General features: G+C 38.3%; 1 protein-coding gene across 1 annotated transcript; it reads left to right on the top strand.

The window, feature by feature from the left end:
* The first annotated feature begins 11,008 nt into the window (after positions 1-11,008).
* Positions 11,009-16,984, top strand: LOC121748794 (probable LRR receptor-like serine/threonine-protein kinase At2g16250). Its single transcript, XM_042143314.1, has 4 exons — positions 11,009-13,575; positions 14,631-14,759; positions 15,004-15,026; positions 16,110-16,984. Exons 1-4 carry the CDS (start codon positions 11,630-11,632, stop codon positions 16,718-16,720), a joined length of 2,709 nt encoding a protein of 902 aa, XP_041999248.1. The 5' UTR covers positions 11,009-11,629; the 3' UTR covers positions 16,721-16,984.
* Positions 16,985-22,748: the final 5,764 nt, after the last annotated feature.

Here is a 22,748-nt window from a genome sequence, read left to right as displayed (position 1 = left end):
GCTCGAGACAAATTGACATCATCACGATTAATTGGAGCAAAAAATAATTATAAATAAGATTTATAAGACTTGTGAAACTAGCAAAATTGACTTTCTAATTAAAAATTTAATGTTGAACTCGTCAATATTAGTAGCTAAACCCATGGTGTATTTGTGTGTATCTCTGACTAAAAATATAAAGCTTAATTTGATTACCGACACGATGGAGCAAGAAATTAGGTTTTGAGTTGAGCCACCCCTAATTTTAGACTAATCTATTCATTTTATTTCCCATTTATTAGTTCACACCCCACTATATATATACTTCAAAATCAAATTTGCTAATAGTACGTACTGTTAATTAATTCAACTAGGTGGCTGTTGAATTGATCGATCAAAGTCAAAAATTTCTCACAAGAAGTAATAATTGATCTTTGTCTGACAATTTTTTAATTAGGAGGGGCAAACAATAGTCGATAGCAAATAAATAAATAAAAAGATAAAGAAGAAGATGAAGAAGTAAGATTGAATGGATAGTATTCACCTTATAATAATTGATCTCCCATCGCAATCACGTGTACAACCTACTTAAATTATAATTCTAATTCTAATCATTAAAATAATGATGATTTATAAATCTGAAGCCAGAATAATTAAACTAATGGATTCCTGGTTAAATAATTACCAACAAGCAAATGAAAGGCTAATCATGGGTTGAACAGAGTGCTGGTAGGTACACGATCCCATAAATATAAAATGTACCAAAAGAAAAATAAAAACTATTTTAAATTGTGGAACGAGCTAAGCCGCCAAATTATATAGATTTAGGAAAATTAACATTGTGTAATATTTAATTAGATATATTAGACATATAATGGGGCGTGGAAATTCGGAAATCGGCCTGTGTTTAATTACTTATGAACCAATCAAGTTCACATATACGTAAGGCCACCCGCAACGCGTCACGCGAGTGGCCCGTATTCCGTCACGGGGGACGGGACGGCGGGATGACGCGTTGCAGCGCCCCGTCTCGTCCCCATCCCGTCCCCAGCCCGTTCCGCATTCCGTCACGGCGTGACGAGTGGCGAGACGTCTCGCCATTCGCCGAGGCGACGTGGCTCGCCCCGGCGCCATGCGTGACGCCCACTCGCCGGCCCGCGAGTGGGCATCGTCACGCTGACGCAATAGATCATTTTTTAAAAAAATCGAATTAAATAAAATAAAATAAAAATTAAAAATTAAAAACGGTAATACTACCGTTTATAGCCGTTTTTCATTTTTTTACTCTATATATATACTCCTAATTCAACCTCATTTCACACACAACTACACATCTATTCTTCCCAAATCATCTCCATTTCCTCTCCAATTTTCATCTAACATCTTATCACAAAATGTCCGGCGACGGAAACTCCGGCGGTGGCGGCTCCGGCGGGTGGGATCTCAACGCGTTCGGCGACTGGGGGAGCATGTACAACACATTGGGTGGTTCCGGTTCGTCGACGCCGGGCACCCAGGGTTCGTGGACGCCGGGGGGTACCAACCACCCAATTTTGACGTGGATGCATATGCCCGTCCCTCTGCCCCGCGGTATTCGCAGGGATTATCCCAGATTCGAGAGGATTATTCCGTTGAACCCACTCCGGAAGAAGGCCGAGGCGGGGGGGGGCGGACGAGGAGGAGGAGGAGGGGGATCTAGGCCGGCATCCGTATGGCCCCAAAGAAACGCTGGAGGTGTACAAAGCCTGGATCAGCGTCTCGTACGATCCCATCGTCGGGAATCAACAACCCCGGAAGTGCTTCTGGGAAAAGGTCACCGAGGCCTACCACCAGATTAAGCCGAAGGGGTCCCGCCGCCGCACATATAAGATTCTTCGCGCTCACTTTGACCGAGTCGACAGAGAGGTCAAACGATTATGCACCATCCACAAGAATGAAGCGGCTCATTACCAAAGCGAAGCCACAGGAGCCGACATTCTGAGGTCGTCTTTGCGGGTCTACTACGACGACACCAGCAAACAATTCAAATATGTCGATGTTTGAGAGGTCGTCAAGGACGAAGAAAGGTGGGCCTGCGGTGTGCGATCCAGCACGGGCTCGACCTCGAAGCGCACGAAGCACACGACGAGTGGCCAATACTCGTCTGGTGAGGGCGGTTCGGGCAGCAGGCCACAAGAGTTTGCCTCGCAGGAGGTTGAGACCCCGACAGACGATGTCGGGGGTTCCTCCCGTGGGCGCCGTCGGCCGCAAGGGAGAAATGCGGCGAAGGCGGCTAGAGGGAGGAGGGGCCGAGCCGAATCAAGCCAGGCAGGCTCGGGGGGACCCCCCAACTCCCTTATGGCCATGTACATGACCGCCACAATGGCGGACACTTCCCACATGACGCCCGCCCAATATCAAGCATGGCTTAACGGAATTACGTTTATGGCAGTACAACTTGGCATTCCGCCTCCTCACGGCTTCAGTGCACATCCACCGCCTTCGGGGGATGATTCGCCGGCGGAGTAGTTTTTTTTATTTTCTATAAAATTGTATTTTAAATTATGTCATTTTTATTTTTTTAGGATTTTAATTATGTCTTTTTTTTATTTTTTGAATTTTAAGTTGTATTTTTATTTTATTTTTAATGAAGTGTGTTTTTTTTAATTGAATTTGGTTGGAAATAAAAATAAAAAATGAAATTGAATGAATAGTAATTTAAGGGACGGTTAAGGGACGGAGGGTTGCATGTCCCGTCCCTTAGTTAAGGGATGAAGTAAAAAAGTACAATGGGGTCCGCGAATAGTAATTTAAGAGACGGTTTAATAACAAAGTTGTGGATAGCCTAAAGCAGTCTCTTAGAACTAACATGTACTACTATAATATATAAAAATAAATAATGAGAAAAAATAATTGGGCTTGAAGAGATATTTTTTCAAATCAAATCAAATTTGTATTTTAAAACATTGGAAGGTAAACTATTCTCATCAGAGACTCGGAGTAAGCACTGAGTTCAACTGGGAGTGAAAGAATTTTTTTTATAAAAAGGACAAATTAAATTGAGCATGTGTATATCTATTTAATGTGAAGTGGCACCATTAAAAATACGTGTTATTATTATTATTATTTAAAGTTGTGTACGTATGAGCAAATCTATGATCGGTTTTATAAAATATATAGTACTGCTACTTTTAGTTTAAAAAAGTTTATCATTAAATTTGAGTTTATACATTAAATTAACGTTTAAATTTAACTCTAAACTCATGGAGCAAATAAATAAAACAAAAATAAAGATGAACATAGTATAAATTGAATTATTGAGGCACTATTAAACCATTTTAAATGTTGAACTATTTTATATCCAAATAATAAGGGTGAGGCTTAATTAATTGGCAATTATAATGAGTCATGAATGATGATGCATGATACGATAATATTGTACTAACATACTCCATCACATATATATGTGCTAATTAATTCCAACCACAATATTATTATACTGTATAGTGGAGTTCACTCACAAATAGTGTTTGACAAATTTTAAAAATCAAATCCATCAATATACACCATTTATTTTATGCACAAAAATGTTACTATTACCAAATAAAAGATTATTCTGAAAAGCTTGCACTAAGTTCATCCTGCCCTTTCCACTTGTGGCATTATAACTTTTTTCTTCAAAAAAATCTCAATTTGATTAATAAAAACATTGGTCTAAATGGGTAGAACTATTTATGAGGTCTCCATGTTATTCATAAATATTAAGTCCACATCACTGATAAATTAATTCAGCGCTCAATATATTATAGAATGTCCAAGCAAATGAATTGAAGCATAAATCATACTACTATAACATCAATAATTAAGTTTTAGTACTGATAATGTAGCAATTTTATGAATAATTTATCGTCAATTAATAACGCAGCCATGTATTATCAATAGTTGGGGAAAATAATTATTTTGAAATTATTTACTGGATAATTAGTTTTTGCATTTTATAAAGCAAGCAATGATTTATTTTACTTTTATTGTCTTCGCCCATAATAATTGAGGGAACCATTTCTTTTCTTCGTTTATTGTCAACTACTACAATATTTCAATTACATAAATAAATTGTGCATCACTTTCTCCGCAAACTCTACAGAAATAATCATAAATGAACTGACAAAGATTGCACTTCTATAATTCTATTTATCATTCTGACATTATAAATAATCTGACTAAGACGTGTTGCCTACTTATCCGATTTTCATTTATCAAATAACAATACAATAATTAAAAAGAAAAGAAATTGTACAAACATACCAAACTACTGATATTGTGGGAAAATGTCAATTTTCCCTAGGGCAATTATGTTTCATACACTATTTAGTCGGGAAAATCAAGATTAAAAAATACATATGACAAAAATGGATGAATATATAGTTATTTTTTTGTATAAAAAGGATATTTTTATGAATAATTCTAAAACTAAAATGCCATAACTCATAAATTGGAGTTGACACGATATTTCTTAAGTTCAGATACATATATATAAGAGCAAACAAGATTGTGATGTTTATTGTACTCATAATTAGTTAATTTTCTATAATCATCATGTGATATTCAAATTTATCGATTCAATTGGTCGGTATTGTGAAGATCGAATTGTTATTATCTCTAACCTAATTGTATCAATTTTATATTTGTATAGAATCGTCTACTAATTAATTAATAAGTTGCGATTACTATGTATTAATATTAGATAACAGAGTTTGACTTTTAAGGATATGCACATATATGTAATAGACCAAAAACATTTAATAGATAGGTTCATTTCACTAATTTCTCTTGTTGTTAAGCAAGTAAAAATATTCTAACCAACTCTTGTTTTCTTCCAAAGAATCTTATGTATAGTTGAAATTTACAATTACAATTATATTGTTGTATCCACCAACTAATTAAAGTTTTCATTGGAGTCATATTCTATTACTTCTAGCTAACTAACTTTGTCAGTGCTTACGATGAAATTTGAACAATTTTACTTGTGGTGAAATATAAAGGCCATAGATTTGAACCTATCAAATCAGTATTGAGTAACTCGGTGGGTATTTGACTAAGGGGTATTTAATTTAATTTACTACTGTATAACTTAAATTAAATTAAAAGTTAATTAAATCACAAATATATCACCACTTCTCAAAATTTTAATTATGAAAATTGCAAATGGATATAATTGAATATTTATGATATCGTTATAGCCAGCTTGGATTTTGTATGAGGCCTCTTTATTACTACATTCCAGAAAAGAAAAGAATAATATTCTATAAGACTTTTTAAATCAGTCCATACATTTTCTATTCTTAACAAATATTCTCAACAAAATAACATGGATATTAAATATTTCGAACAACTGCATTTGATTTTTCGATTAGTACGTCCTTTTCCCGAGTAAATGAGCGCGTTGTATTTAATTGCAGCAACGTATACGTATAAAAATGAAAATCGATTATCGGGAAACTATAGAAAGTATGACCACAAGATTAAAAACAAATAATTCTCTACTGAAAATAATTTAATTTAAATTAATTAAATAGAGAACTATTGCTGATCCTCTTTAAAATAATAATAATAATGATGTTGATGATGATGATGATTAATTTCTTGTTAATTGTTAGTAGATTTTGTATTTAAAATAGTCAAATTTGAGGCAAATAAATATAAATATGATTCCTTTAAGTTAAACATATTTATCTCTCTCTTTCTTATCTCATTCAACATTATCCTACTAATAACGTCGTTGGGGCTTTTGCCGAAAATTTGTTCTCGGTCCCCATAGTCGTTCATTTACTTATTTTAATTAGTCGATGAGATTTTGAGTCATTTTTACGATGTAAATATCATTTCAACATTATTGTTTTATAGATCTTGAATGTGGTTTTGAATCTTTGATAAACATAGTTTGAATTTTCTAATTCAATTCATATGACAAACAATCTCAATATGGAATTCAAACCAAATAAGAAGATTGCAGAATATTAGCCGATTCATTTTTTAGCCTTTTCAATCATATTTAATTTTTACAGTTGTTTAAAAACTCAAAAGATTTCGTGGAGAAAAAGATAAGATGTCGAAGATATCAATGGTAGAACTTTTTTCAAAATTCAACCAATAACCTATATTAAACTCTAGCTTACAAATTTGGTACAAAAACATACCACTTTCGAGATATTTATGTAACAACGATATATACGAGCAGTGGCAGATCCAGGAGGCGGGAGGGGGCTGTTAGAAGTGATGGCCAAGTTGATCAAGCTGTGGATCATGTTCTCAAGCCACTGGACCTCATTGTAAGTTGCTTGGATGCAATCACAAACCATGCACAATCTGGAGATGCGAATGAGACAAAGAAGATTGAAGCACGTACTGTGCAACAAGAGCCAATGGTTAACCTCACACGAGCTGAAGCCAAGGACAAGCCAAGCAAGACAGCTAAGATGGAGAACCCCGCCGAGTTAACCTCACACGAGCTGAACCAAGCACGTACTGTGTGGCAGAGTTAGTTTTGATTAATGTTGTTAAAGTATGATTAGTCTTGTACTATGGAGATTAAGGAGAGATTCTAGATCATTCCAATATGGAGTATATGTAATAGGATCTTGCTGCAAGTTTATCTATTAAATGAAAATTCTCTGAGCATTCTCCATAATCCTTGTTTTCAATATGAGCTCGTTTATTCTTCTTCTCAGTTTTATTGCAAGTTTTCAGGGGCGACCCCGCCAACATGCGACTAATTTTCCCTTATCCGGATATAATAATTTCTATGTACACCCCCCTCCGTTTGCCTCCGACGTCGCCCCAAAGACCAAACAATAGCCATATTCGCCCCTTTCATTTCCAAATCAGGGACCTGTCATTGGATACGATAGTAACAAAATAAAAAACTCACCCAAAACAATAATTTAATTAAGGAGAAAATACAGCATAATCCAAAATAATATCATTGCGTTGTTGGATCCATTCTTGAAAACGATACACTTTGGTTTGCTTTAAACCCTTGTTAATGAGCGATACATCCTGCTGACGCCCATTAAGTGAAAGAAAATCAGGTTGGGGTCTCACCCATAATGTTTTGATTAAAAAAAACACCAGTGGGAGAAAATAAGATGTTAGATTTTGGTCTATGACAATAAACAGAAAATTTGACCTGTAAATCTCATTTCAACATTATTGTTTTATAGACCTCGAATGTGTTTTCGAATATTTGGTAGGCATAATTTGAATTTTATAATTCAAACCATGCAACAAACAATTTTAAATTTTCATGATGAGAGAATAAATGATGGGATAATAAAATATGAGTGAAATTAAAAATAGATTAAATAGAAGAATGGATAAAATAAGAGATACTATGTTAGTTTTTGCCCAAAATAGAAATTACTCTATTATACTGAAAACCCAAAATAGAAATTACTCTATTATACTGAAAAATTCAAAATAAGAATACAACTCTATCATATTGGAACCCAATGATTATGAGAGAGAGAAATCGGTGGGTTATATTACAAAAATTAGAAAGGATTATTGACTGAACAAAAAAAAAATTACTATTATTAACCATTGACGCATGGAGTATTAGATGATATGTCGAGCTATCTACAATAAAAGGAAATTATACGTTTATACTCCTATTATACATACGGCTAAATATTACTCCCCCCGCCTCCATCAAATGGTCCAGTTTGTTGTTTATTTAGAATGCCCCCAGTACATATTTTAGAGCATCCTCAGCATAACGCTGTTCGCCGCTGCGCTCTTGCCGCTGGCACGGCGCTGCTTTTAGCTAAGAGCACGTCCGTGCCAGCGAGCAGCTGAAATGGCTGCTCCTGATTGGCCAACGGCAAATCCATTGGAATTTAATTTTTTTTAAAAAAAAATCAGTTTTTAAAAATAAAAAAAATATTTTCCCACTTCCGAAAAAATTATATCCGTTTTCTCCCCACTTTTAATTTATTTTTCAATTTTTTCCCCCAAAAATACACATTTTCATCTATAAATACCCCCACTTCCACACAAAAAATTTCACACCACACCACACAATTCGCATCTAAATTCTCTCATTTCCATTCTTACAATTCTCAATCTTTCTTTCACTCTTAACAAAAAAATGTCCGGCTCCCACGGTTGGAACCACGAATGGTTCGGTTCACAACCATTTCCTAGTCCGGAAAAGGAATTTTCGGCCTCTCCTCAAACCCAAAGTTCGCAAGCTCCGGGTGGCTACCGGCCTTACCCGGTCGACGACCAAGATGCCCCCGATGGGCAATACGGGTGGGCACCAGAACCACCCGTACCTAGAGCGGGAGGGAGCGGCGGCACTCAAACTCCTACTCTTCCTACTCGTGGTGTCTGCACCCCGTACACTCCGGGGGAGATGGAGCAACTATTCAAAGCGTTTTTGTCTATCTCCGAAGATCCGGAGATTGACACGAACCAATTCGGGAACAATTTTTGGTGGCGCATCTGTCGCCGGTACAATGAAAACCGGCCGGCTGGAACAATCGAGCGCAACGAGAGTATGGTGCGCAATGTCATATACAGAGCAAACGAAGAAATCCAAAAGTTCCGGGGGTATTACCTCTAGGAAAAGCGGTCAGCGGGGAGCGGCCGAAGCGAGGTCGACATCATCAGTGCCGCGTTGGCGACCTACCAATCACAACACTACAAACCGTTCAAGTACCTCAATGTTTGGCGGGAGGTGCGTGGGCATCCGAAGTATAGGGGAGGCGTAGCATCCTCCTCTAGCTCCTCCGGCAAACGGTCGAGGTCGGTATCCTTATCCGACGCCGGCTCCGATGAGGTGTCCACTCAGTTTGCCGGAGCTAACTTGGGTAGCTCCGACGCCGGCCCGAATAGTTCCCAACGCCGGCCGCAAGGAATGAAGAAGTCGACGGCAAACCACCGTCGCGCCGTGACTCCATCCGCCCCCGCTCCCGCTCCCTTTGTGCCACCTCAACCCCCACCAACTCGTTGTGGGGGTTTTTGGCCCAACTCAATTTGGCCGATAGGTCAAATATGACCCCCGAGCAACTTCGATCGCATGTGGCAATGATACGGGGTCTCCAAAGAACATTGGGGGTAGAGCCGGATGAATAGTCTTCCACCAGGGTATTTAGCCTTTAATTATGTAATTTTTATTTTTAGGTGTTTAATTATGTAATTTTTAATTTTTAGGATATTAATTATGTAATTTTTAATTTTTAGAATTTTAATTATGTAATATTATTCTGGGTATTTTTAATGCATTTTAATTTTGTGGAAATGTTTTTATTTAAATTAAATAATAGAATGGTGGGACCCTTGAGTTTGTCCTTGAAGAAGAGCACGGATGTGAGTGTTGTGCTCTTGCCTAAGAGCAGTGAGTAAAAAAGTAATAAAAGTGGGTCCGGATCCACATCCGTACTCGTTGGCAAGAGCACGGATAGGGATGCTCTTATTTAACTTTTAGTATATTTAATAAATAATTTCATAGTACTTATTATATTAACTTATTCTACACATACATTTGTTATAAAATTTAAAAAAATAAGATTAACATACCACAAATTTTTTCTACAACACTTCTTCACATTCCTTTAAATCTATATATTAAATCATTAACCGGATATCATAATGCCTCTATTATCTCCCACACACGCAGGGGCGTAGCGCAGTTAGCAACGGAGGGACAGATCTTACTGCAATGAGCCTGGATTCGAATCCCACTGCTGTCGTGTAGTTGCTTCCATATCTCAGGCACAAGTGTGAGGCCTTGGAAGATGGGCTTCTGGCAGCCAGTGGGTTAGAGCCTCCCCCTTAACGGGCTACTGCGTACCCTGATTGAACCCCCTCACATGATGTCGGGCCGGAGTGTGGGGGCCGCCAAGGCGACGGAATCGCCTTTTGCTGCAATGTTTATGCTACAAATTCCATGTGATTAATATAATTGTCTCCAACAAAACATGTGATTAATATAATTGTCTCCAACAAAAGTAGTTACTTAGGTTAGCGTATATAAACATGAAGAACATTTAACGTTATTAATGTCTGCCATTAAATTTCCACCAAATAATTCGTATAAAAACGGTTGTGAAACTGTTAATGATAAGTAATAATTATTAGGAGCTCGAGTATGATTACCTGATTTACTCTGATCTTTTAATGCAATTTCTGGTTGGCAAGTAAAACTAGTAATTCTAACATAAAATAAATAAATTAAATTCCAAACCTTTGCTCATAAATCATAATTACTCCATATATGAGATAGGCGAGTGGTAGAAAGGTTAATATCTGGAGGTAAAGATTTTAGGTTTGAGTTATCCGTGTACAATCTCTAAATTTAAATTTATTTACCCATCCAATAAATAAATAAATCATAATTACTCCATTATCAGTCATTTCCAGACTTTAGCTGGCAATCATTTGAAGTCCGAAAATGTTTAGTAATATCATACCTGAAAATTTAATAAAATTCTATTTCAAACCGTATAATTATAATTTAAAATTCAATACAAGTTTTTTAGGTTATTTATATTTTTCAATTTCGTATGATTATCTGTGCACATAGTAAGATTACCTCAACAAAAATGTTATGTCCAGACATAATTTAACTGTGATATTTAGGTCTAATATTTACATTAATTTTAGTAGATTTGCCCCATTAGCTAATATTGTAAATAAAATCCTTTTTTATGATTAATTCAAATTTAATTAGTTACTCTTTTGTACTAACAATTTATCTTAAATAGACAAATCGACTTATCAACTGACATATCTTAAAAAGAAAATCGTACTCTCACTTTTTGCTTTTATTTAGTTTCATTTTTAGTACTGAATTGTACTCCACTTCAATATATTAGTACTATAGTCTTGTTAAACTTCTAATGTTTTAGCTCATGAATTGTTTGTACTATAGCATTCGAAATAAATAAATAAAAACACTTAAAGCCCACTTAAATTTGATAAAATAAATTCGACAAACAAGAGAAAGAATTCAATTTCATTAACCTAATTTGAAAAATGGGAAAACACAACTAGAAAATTCCACATAGCAGATCAGCGCACCGCACCACCCTAATCCGACGGCGTTTCAAGCATTTAATCTCAAAACCCGAAATTGCGACCCGTATAATAATCCGACCCGACCCGACCCGAACCGAACCGTTGGAAGCTGTATCAGCCACCGCCGGAGAAGGCTGCAAAGGAGAGGAGAGAGAAGGAAAAAGGAGAGTTTTGCTGCGAGCAGAGTTAATTAGAGAGAGAAAGAGATTCTCTCTCTAATTACTGTTCTGCATTTCAACCCGATTTTCTCCTCTGCCCAACTACAAACCCAAAAACAATTTGATTCTTCATATAAAAATTCCCCCTTCTTCTCTCTCCTCCGTCGTCGACCGAAGCAAAACTGAATTAGGAGAGAGAAAGTGAATATACTTTTGGTTGAGCTCTGAAGAGGGAATCAAATCACAATTTCTTCTTTTTTTGTTCATCAGTAAAGGTGAGCGCTTGCCAACAAAGCTTATTTTCTTAGTATTTATTAATCATAGCTGTTTTCCTTTAATGCGCGCCAAGATTTACACCCAAATGCATACGCGAACGATTCCTCACTTGCTTATGTATACCCGCATGGCCCAAGCTCAATGAACTTTGAGCAGAAATGGTGGATCGCCTGAGCAGAGCAGTTTACATTTTTTCAGCTTTCTTTTTTTTGCTGTTTGGCTGCACAGTAGAGCAGCAATTCCAGATTTCTAGGGCCGAGAGATTCGCTTTGCTTCAGTTGAGATCTTCATTAGGGTTGAGGGCGAAAGAGTGGCCGATTAAATCCGACCCTTGCAGTGGTTGGGTCGGAATCCAATGCTTAAACGGCAGCGTTTCAGAAATCAACATCTCTGGCTTTAGGAGAACTAAGAGGGGAAGTCTAAACCCTCGATTTTCAGTTGATGCCCTTCGGAATTTGACCTTCTTGGCGTCGTTCAATGCCTCTAATTTCGCCCTCCCTGGCCCGATTCCAGAGGGGCTGGGGCTGGGGGTTGCATCCCTCCGAGTGCTTGATCTTAGGTCTTGTTTGATCAATGGCTCAATTCCATCAACCCTTGGAAATTTGAGTAGCTTGGTTGAGCTGTATCTCTCTACCAATGATCTTGCTGGTGCCCTTCCCTCGAGTTTAGGTCAGTTGGATGACCTGTCTGTGCTTGATCTTTCGAGGAATGCACTTACCGGCTTGATTCCAGTGCCTTTTGTTGATCTACGGAACCTCACTGTGCTGGATATGTCGTTGAATCGCTTGTCTGGGGAGATTCCTCCTGGGATTGGGAGATTCTCGAGGTTGAGGTATCTGAATCTATCGGGGAATATCTTGTCGTCTTCGATACCTCCACAGCTCGGTGATCTTTCTAGTTTGGTTGATCTTGATCTTGGATCCAACTCTTTGTCGGGCTCCCTGCCCCTGGATTTGAGAGGTTTGAGGAACTTGCAACGGTTGGTAGTTGGTGACAACTTGCTTTCAGGGCAGTTGCCTGGTAATTTGTTTCCTTCTTTGACTCGACTAAAGTTTGTCGTTTTGGGAAGGAATCGTTTCGATGGCGGCGTTCCTGATCTGCTGTGGTCGTTACCCTCGTTGGATTTCCTTGATTTGTCTGCGAATAACTTTACGGGAATGCTGCCATTTAATGTCAGTGCGGGAGTTAATGCTAGTAGCGCTGTAGCTAACATCTCTCAGAATTCGTTTTATGGAAATATTACGCCTGTAGTTAGGAGATTTAGTTTTATTGACATGTCAGGGAATTTTTTCGAGGGTTCAGTTCCTATTTCTGCACGTGGCAGCACGGCGCTTGGCATGAACTGCCTCCAAAACTCGAGTAATCAGAGGAGCAGAACGGAATGTGCCACATTCTATGCTGAAAGAAATTTGGTATTCGACAATTTTGGGGAGCCGAGCGCCCCTCCTTCACCTCCTCCAAAATCCAACAAGAAGGATCACAAAGCTCTCATTTTGGCTTCTGTGTTTGGAGGTGTTGGACTGATTGCGCTTGTGATATTTATAATTGTGTTGTGCTTTATATGCAAGCGCAAGACAGGGACGCCTAACCAGAGAGGTATTAGTGTGGGGCCAGTTCCAGCAGGTGGAAGCCCTCCTCCACCCGGCGCATCATTGAATTTTTCGAATCTTGGAGATGCATTTACTTACCAGCAGATTCTCCAAGCCACGGGTGAATTCAATGATGCTAATTTAATGAAGAATGGTCATTCAGGAGACCTTTACCGTGGGCTACTTGAAGGTGGGATTCCTGTGGTGGTGAAAAGGGTAGATTTGGATTCGTCCGCCAAAAAGGAATCTTACATGTCGGAATTGGACCTTTTCAGCCGAATTTCCCATCCTAGAATCGTACCCTTCTTAGGGCATTGCTTGGAGAATGAGAACGAGAAGTTTCTTGTTTACAAACACATGCCAAATGGGGACCTGCCTAGCTCTTTATTCAAGAAAGCAGATACGGAAGATGGCTTACAGTCGCTGGATTGGATAACCAGACTCAAAATCGCGATTGGAGCTGCAGAGGGTCTCTGTTACCTACATCATGAATGTGTTCCGCCACTTGTTCACCGGTACTTTACAACTCATTCATGTTTGCAACTTTGCGTACATCCCAACTGCATTATCATTCTTAGATATATGTTCATTTGGCAGTAAAATTTCAATCTTGATCTGATAGATTTTCGTGTTTGCGAGCAATGTTTGCTGATTAATGTGAATTAAATGAGTGATATAGCTATCTGCCAAACACACATCAAAGAGGATCATTTATTATCTTTTCTTGTATGCACTCTTGGTGCCCCGTGTCGATAAAGTGAATTAGCACAGATGTGCTAACCAGAAAATGAGTCGTCTTTTTTTGAATAGGAACATGGTTGACACGTTTCATACCATATTTTTGTCTCTAAGAATTTACCTTGTGAAATATATGCATCCACATAAATAACTGCCTGCTTCCGACCTGGAAAAATGCTGCATCGGATTCGCTGCAGGCATTTATGGCAAATGTAGGTTTTATTTAGGATTTCATTCTGTCTCCGTATTTGATTGCTCGAATCTAGTTTAAGATGACACTCATTTATGTCAACCATTTGTTGGCTTTTATCCTCAAATGGACATGAATTAACCTGAATGCCATAACCAATTGGAAAGTTGGTGAAATGTGTGTGTGTGAGAGAGAGAGAGATAGAGAGAAGTGTTAATTCTGCTGTTACTGATTCTCAATTAAATATATATGCTTATCTTGGTGGGTTGTATATGTAACTCCATCGAACTTGTCCCCTTATTCATCTTAGATTTCTTGATGGTTTAATGGTGTCTATGTGCTTGCCTGCAAGGTTTGAAAATTAACATAACCATGTACACTCTCAGCTTAAACGAGTAGAAAAGGAAAATGAGCAACGGAGGATATACAGTTTCCAAGACTACCTTTTCTTAGCAAAAATATTTTTAGTTACTGTTATACTTATTTGTTGATGAATGTGAATAGCACTAGTGCCGATTCTGAGAAATTTTGCACGCTTATTTGTTGATCGGTGTGAATATTGCTAATGCCGATTCTATGAAAATGTGCACTGCATCTCTCTCCAAAATGATCTAATTTATAACTGCTGTATTCTTTTTTAAGGGATGTCCAAGCCAGTAGCATCCTTCTTGATGATAAATTCGAAGTACGACTCGGAAGTTTAAGCGAGGTTTGTGCTCAAGAAGGTGAAATTCATCAGAATCGGATCACGAGGTTGCTGCGCTTGCCACAGTGAGTTACTCTTTGCTGATTCATTTTTTAGTATAGTAAATTTAATGATCCTCACCCTTTTTAATACCATTTCACTTATCATTTATCATTATTATTATCATCTTAAATGTCTATATTAGGTTTGGCTCATATTGTAATCAAAAGTTAGAATTATTATCCGAAAAAGAAAAGATTGATAATGGTGTATGTGAAGTATTGTTTATGTTGTTATACTGTGCTGATCTTTTAATTCCTTTTTTTGCAGGACGACGGATTCAGGTGCTTCAGGTATACCTAATTTCTGTTGTTTTATTTATTTATTTATTTATTTCTTCTTTCCTTTTCTTACTTAGTATATCTATGTGTTTGTATGCTACCCTCCTATGCTACATGAGTTTTGCAAACTTTAAGAACAGTTTAAATGTGGTCCTTGCCGTTGTTTTTGTTTTGGCTGCTGGGATTTTAGTTTACTTCTTGTTCAACGGCCAAATTCAGTAGTTGGTTACGATTCAGAACCTCTGGTCAGGGTAAACCTTTCTACAAAGACCCCTAGTGATATTTTTCATTAGATATCGAAAACATGCAACCTTAATTTTCCAAAGACTTATTTTGTAGTTCACTCTTTAAACTATAACTTTTATATATTACTCCCTCCGTCCCACTTTAGGAGTCCTGGTTTACCTTTTGGATATCCCACTTCAGGAGTCCTGGTTGGAAGATTCCATAAATGGTATTAGGCCCCACATTCCACTAACATTTTTCCACTCACATTTTATTATAAAACTAATATAAAAAAGTAGGACCCACATTTCACTATCTTTTTTCGCCAACATTTCTTTACATTTCTTAAAACTCATGCCGAACTCAACTGGGACTCCTAAAGTGGGACGGAGGGGGTAGTTATATTTTTTGATAACTACTTTCCACATAATCATTTTTATTAATAATAGTTGTTTCTTTTATGACAGTTAGTACTTTTTTATGACAACAATCACATATAGTAACTTTTATTTGTTTAAGGATTTATTAGAAGTGTTGCTTTTATGAAATGGATCATGATTTTAAGCCAGGAGTTGAGTTTGGATAAAATTCGAGTCTGTGTGAGTCAAATTTGGTTCGGATTTGGGTAGGGTACAGGCTAACCCGATCTATGTGCATGGTTGGTGCACTTACTTGAGTTTTTGCACTATGTCACTCAGTGTATTTATATATAATGAATGTAATAAGGAAAGAGTATACGAGATGTTGAACGTTTCATCACCGGTAGAGGAAATGTAAACATGTTTCTAGTAAATTTGAATCTCAATTTGATAAGCACCTTAATATGTTTCTACTTTATATCATCTGAATCTCTTGTGCAAAAATTGCCAGGTACTCCCAACGCGATATGCGCGTATGATGTATACTGCTTTGGGAAGGTTCTGCTCGAGCTTGTCACTGGTAAACTAGGCATCAGCTCATCCTCCGACGCAGCCATGAAGGACTGGTTGGAAATGACGCTGCCTTACATCAGTATATACGACAAGGAGCTCGTCACGAACATCCTGGACCCGTCGCTAATAATAGACGAGGATTTACTGGAGGAGGTCTGGGCGATGGCGATTGTCGCGAGATCTTGCCTGAACCCGAAGGCCACAAGACGGCCGCTGATGCGGTACATCTTAAAAGCCCTGGAAAACCCTCTCAAGGTAGTGAGGGAGGACAACAGCGGCTCTGAGAGGCTGAGGACGACCTCGTCGAGAGGGTCATGGAACGCCGCCGTGTTCGGAAGCTGGCGGCAGAGCTCAATTGACGTGGCGAACGTACCAGCCAGTCAGAAGATGGAAGGCCCGAGCAGCTTCAAGCAGTCGGGGACGACAGGGTCGCAAGGGAGCGGCCCGCACGGTGACGCCAATGGCAACGGGCACTCGTCGTCAGCTAGGAGGCACTCGAGGGAGATATTCCCGGAGCCTTTAGACGAAGAGGAGGGGACGAGGGAGTAGGGCTGGAGGAGGCAACAATGTTGTTTATTCTTTGGAAATAACGTGGTGATGGTGTTGCCCCAGTACATTCTCATTCTCCTCTGGGTTGGGGTGGCATTGGTAAACCTACCATTTTTTTGTTGCTTAGTTTGGCTTGTTTCTTGGTAGAGAAAAACCACATATTTTTTTGTGTTAGTTTATTTAAGTTACATCTCTCTTTCTAGAAGTTGAAGGAGAACTACAATTTTTTGCACTCCATAAATCCGAGTTTGGAATCGAGATTTATTGTGATTGTGTTGTTTCTTATGTGAATGTGTTAGGGGATGTTGGCTGCTTTCTTGTGTGAACTGAGATTCAGATTTAAAGCATAGTATTGTATTCGTGGTATGACGGAATGGAATGAGGGAATGAAATGGTGCAATGTGTGTGCGCATTTGTGTGTGTGGGGCACTGTGTGCAGTATGTGTGTGTTTGTGTTTTGTGTGTATTTGTGCAGCGTATGTGCAATATTGATAAACACGGATTTTTGCATGTTTTTAAGACCTAGATTTGACTCGTTTTGAATGTCAATCATGCATATTATATCCATTATTGCATTTTTTATATATATTTTAGTATTTTGACATGTTTGTTGAGAAATTATGGAAAAAAGACTTCAAAATACTCCTAGGTACTACAAAATAGTAAAAACTGATGTCCGGTGCTACAGCCTTAGTTTGAGCCAATATTTCTAGCAATATTAAAGTCCAGTTAGTCCTTAATGCATACCATTCTCTTTGTATTCGAAAAAACTTCGCTTGGGTATTTTGAACGCCTCAATCAGAGTTCTATAGAGAAAGGTATGACCATTTTACTAACATTGCGCAAAGCAGTCAAATGCTGACAAAAATTAGACGGAAATTCAAGAAATTATTGCCTTGTGAAGCCAAATCTCTTCTATTCTTTGTAGGATTCAATTCCTACAAACATCTAAATCTTTTTCAAGCTTATATATACCCCATAACATAATTCATAATATTCAATTATTTATTAAAGACTAAAGTCTCAAAATGGTCATTAACATATTGCGTTTTTTTTATCTTGGTCCAAAACATTATCTTTTGAATTATTCTGTCCCTTACATTTGAAATCAGATCACATTTGGTCCATTTTGGACGGTTCCGTCAAATTTTTGACGATTTTAATTACCGGGTCACTAATCCGTCACTAATTGGGAGAAACTGATCCGTCACTAATCCGTCACTGATCCGTCACAAATCCGTCACTAATATGCGCGAGAACACGGTGCGGCCGTTGTGGTTGAGGGAATTCCACAGTATGGTTTCGTGGCTAAGGCCGAAGACGAGGAGGTTGCAGGAGGCGGCGCAGCGGCGGAGCATGGCGACGACGGTGTTCAGCTCGTCGGCGGACATGCGGCCGGTGGAGGAGGCGTTGAGGGCGGCGTAGTGACGGATTAGTGACGGATTTTGTGACGTATTAGTGACGGATCAGTTTCTCCCAATTAGTGACGGATTTGTGACCCGGTAATTAAAACCGTCAAAAATTTGACGGAACCGTCCAAAATGGACCAAATGTGATCCGATTTCAAATGTGAGGGACCGAATAATTCAAAAGTAATGTTTTGGACCAAAATAAAAAAAAATGCAATATGTTAAGGATCATTTTGGGACTTTAGTCTTCATTAAATGCCCCATTTTTTCTTTTTCCGTCTGTCCGTCAATATATGTCACATTTCGCTTTTACTATATTTGGAAGTTAACTCTACATTCCACTAACTTATCTCACTTACATTTTCTTATTAAACTAATATATAAATGTAGGACCTACATCCCACTAATTTTTTCTACCACTTTACTTTATAAAATCAAATAATTTTTTTAAACCCGTGCCAATTAGAGTATGAGATATTTAATCATGGAAGGAGGGAGTAATTTATTTTTCCTGACAAGTTAAATATTGCTCCAAAGCCAGTTGGACCGTGAACCGGAAACCGGTTTTCTATTTTTTTTTTCAAAATTTTTAAAATTTGTTGTTGGTAGAGGTTGAACTCATGACCTCTCTTCTAGTTAAAAAGACCTCTACCACTCCACCACATGGGCTTATTGAACAATTTGAACATTAAATATTTTTATACATTAACCATTAATTTTATCTAAAAAAATAATAATTCATTTTAATTTTATTATTCTTTAATATAATTGTTAATTATAATATATATATAATTATAATCCTTTATATTTTAATGATGCTCTCCTTACCACCTATATTATTATTAGTACCATATAAGATTCATTAATTACTATAAATAAATTTTTTATATTACATACTTAATTTATATACCCTAGCTATAAACATTAATGAATAATCTTATCTAAACTAATTAATAAGTACTTAATTCGTATTTAATTATATATTATTTTACAAAATAAAATTTCTTAAATTAATATAAACATTATCTATTTTAATACATGAAAAATTAAATTTTTTATCTAGACTAACTAATATTAAATATATATATCTGAATATATTTACTAAAGGTTTAATGTTTTGTGATATATTATTAATTGTAAATCATTTACTACATTTAATATATTTTTATATATATTTGCAACAGTAAAACGATTAGACCGGTGGTTCGACCGGTTGGACCGGTTGAACCGTGAACCAGTAACGTCGTCGGCTCGCTTGCCGGTCCGGTTTTTAAAACATTGAGGACCAATTTGACGTATATTAGTACTAATTTTTACTAGTACTATTTAATTAATTGAGCAACACTACATTTCTCAGTTACACTAATTTGTTGCTTATTTCGTGTTTCGTTGCCATAATTTTCTGAAATCTGGTATCGTCATTTTTTTTAGAAAAAATTTTCTTGTCAACGAATACCAATGTGGCAATCCTATTTGGTACTCCATCCGTATTAAAAAAATAGAAACATTTGAAGCGGCACAGATTTTAATGCACAATTGATAAAGTAAGTGAGAAGAAATAGTAAAGTAAGAGGGAAAAGAAAAATGAGTAAAGTAAGAGAGAAAAAAAGAAAAAGTAGTGAAAGTAGAATTAGTAGATTGTGAGGTCCATGTCCTAAAATAGAAAGATTCTAAAGTTTCTATTTTTAAGGAACGACCCAAAATGAAAATAGTTGCTATTTTTTAAAAACAGAGGGAGTATGTCATACCCATAAACGTTTGACAAATGGAAATATAGTATAAATTTAATTTCAACTAGATATATAGATTATGGAAACACTATAATTATAAATGTACACAATTTTATTTCTCCATATAGAAAGTTTATGCATATTCTATATATAATATACACACTATATATAAGGGCATCAGCAGTGGTGCGGATGTCCCGGCGGACATCCCAAAAACACCTCATGCCACGTCATACGGACTTCCCACTGCGGATGCCACGTCATACGGACATCCCACTGCACAGTGACAGACATCCTCAAATACATCCCGACGGACTTCCCACATTAATACAAATTCACAAATTTACGGATTTAAACAATTTACGGAATTAAAAATTCGACGCAAATACGGAGGTCTTACAACCACTTTATTAAAAAAAAGATACATAATTATAAAAAAACATACATAGTAATTAAATATTACATAGATAAAAAAAACCGTCGACTCACTCCTCGGATTCTCCGCCGCCAGTACCCTCGTCGTCACCGCCGCCGCCACCCCCCTCGTCGTCACTCCCCAACATGTCTCCGAACCCAACTCGCGCCGCATACTGTTGATGAGGGGTTTAAGCGACCACTTGTAATGGGGGTCGGTCGATTGGGGCCAGCACTGGTGCTTCCCCTCGCAGTTCGCGCCGCCGCCTTTTGCCCAACTGGGCGACGGCGGCGGTTCGACGATATGGGTATCGAGAATTCTGCCTCGGCGGGGGGGGGAGTTCGTGGGAACCGGCACTGCTACTGTACTCCCCGCAGGCGTTGATCTTCGTCCGCTTCGGCCAGCCAGATTCAACGCCCGCAGTGAACTTGGGCGAAGACTGCACCACAAGATAGACCTCCCAATATTTGAATTTCCCGAACCCCTTTTCACTGTTGGGGAATTGCTGGTGCGCCAGAAGCTTCACATCCTCGGAAGACATGCTGCTGGTTGCCGAGCGGAGGTTGTTTGTGTAAATGCCGGCAAATCAGATGAGCTGCCTCCTCAGTCGCTCCCACTGTTTCTGACATTGCTCTCCATTGTGAGGCTTCCCCCCTGGCGGTTTGAACTGGAGGTAGCTTTGGCTAATGCACCACCACATCCTGTCGATGTCCTGGTTCGCCCCGACGTAGGGATCCTCCACTACACTGATCCACGCCTTCGACAGCGCAATGCACTCCTCCATGCTCCAGACGGTCCTCTTGTTCCCGCTGGACCGCACCCCCGCCTCACCACCGTACATCGGGACGGGCGAAGTATTGCCCCGTCCCCTCCTCCCTATCGCCGTTTGTGCTTCTGTGGGAGAATCCCGGATCGGAGATAGCCTCAACTCCTCCGTCGAGAACATGTCGATGCCAGTGAACTGAGTCTCAGAGGAGTACTGGGAGGTTGTCCATCGACAGTAAATCCATATAGGGTCGGTAGACGTTGTCCACCGGTGATTGGGAGACCCCCTGCCTACTCCCCCCCGCAGCCGCCGGCGACCCCTGCATCATCCCTGACATCATCATACCGGGCATCTGGGGCATCATCCCCGGCATTTCAGGCATCATTCCCAGCATTCCGGGCATCATCCCTGGCATTTGGGGCATTCCGGCACTCGCCCCAGGCATCTGGGACATTTGAGGCATCATACTATACCACTGCGGGTACATGTTGTAGTACCCAGGCATCATCCTCGCCGCCATTTGAGGTTGGGGCATCATCCCCGGCATTTGGGGCATCGCGGCGGACACCGGCGTACTCCCGCCGCCAGGAAAATAAGGCAACTGTGACTCGCTCGTAGCGGGGGAATCGCTATCGTGATGCTCCATTGTTCTTCGAAAGAAAAGTATTTTAGAGAGAGATACTCGTTAATACAAGTGGTGCGAATGAAATGAAGGGCAACGAGATGTATTTATAGAATTTTTTAAAAATACATTTAATGCAATAATTAGGACGTCCGCACTGACGTCCGTGAGAGTCAACGGAATGGCGGACGTCCGCACGGACGTCAGCGAAAGGCCGCGGAACTGAGGTGTCCGCAGCGGATGTCCGTATCCGCGTCACATGCACACAATGGCGGACGTCCGCCGGGATATCCGCCACTGCTGATGCTCTAAGGGGAGTGTTATATTGCTAACTCTATACTTAATTGTTAACTACAATTAAATAATGGCCATTAGATATTCAAATCAAGGGCCTAGATCATCAGCCCCGGAATGTCAATAAGATCAACAAAAAATGTCAATAAGGGTATTAAGGTCAATTTACAACAAATTAGTTATAACTAAGTTTTGAAAAATATCTCATAACTTTAAAACGCATATAATTTTCTCGATTTAAATTATGTTTTCGCACAACATATATCAAATTAAAGATAATTTCATAAGGATTCTAACGAGATCTCACTTGCATATGTTCCGATATCAAAATTTGAAAAAAAATTAGAAAACTTTCAATCGTACAACAACAAATGTCAACATGATATATAAAATATGTCAATATAATACATGTAGAATGTCAATATAAGTAATGTGTTAATATTCTCAAAGCATTATGTTGACATTCTCAAAGCATTGTGTTGATATTTTCGAAACACTATATTGACACTTTCATCCAAAACCCTAATTTGGTAGTTTTTTTATCTTTTTTTATTTAATTAATAAAAACGAAAATTACACGTTGCAAATTTTAGACCACAAGATTTCTAAAATCATATGGTCTTAAATTAGTTGTAGCTAGCAATTAAATGATGAGTTAACAATTGATCACTCCCCTACCCACATAATATATAGATAGTAATTGGAATGATGATCATTTTTTTAATAGTAGTTCTAGTTTATAAAAGAGTATAGTCCTAATTTGGTCCTAAACATATGACCGATTTACGATTT

The sequence above is a fragment of the Salvia splendens genome, chromosome 9 (assembly GCF_004379255.2).
Source record: "Salvia splendens isolate huo1 chromosome 9, SspV2, whole genome shotgun sequence".
NCBI classification, from domain to species: domain Eukaryota; kingdom Viridiplantae; phylum Streptophyta; class Magnoliopsida; order Lamiales; family Lamiaceae; genus Salvia; species Salvia splendens.
This window is presented reverse-complemented; position numbering and strand designations above follow the sequence as displayed.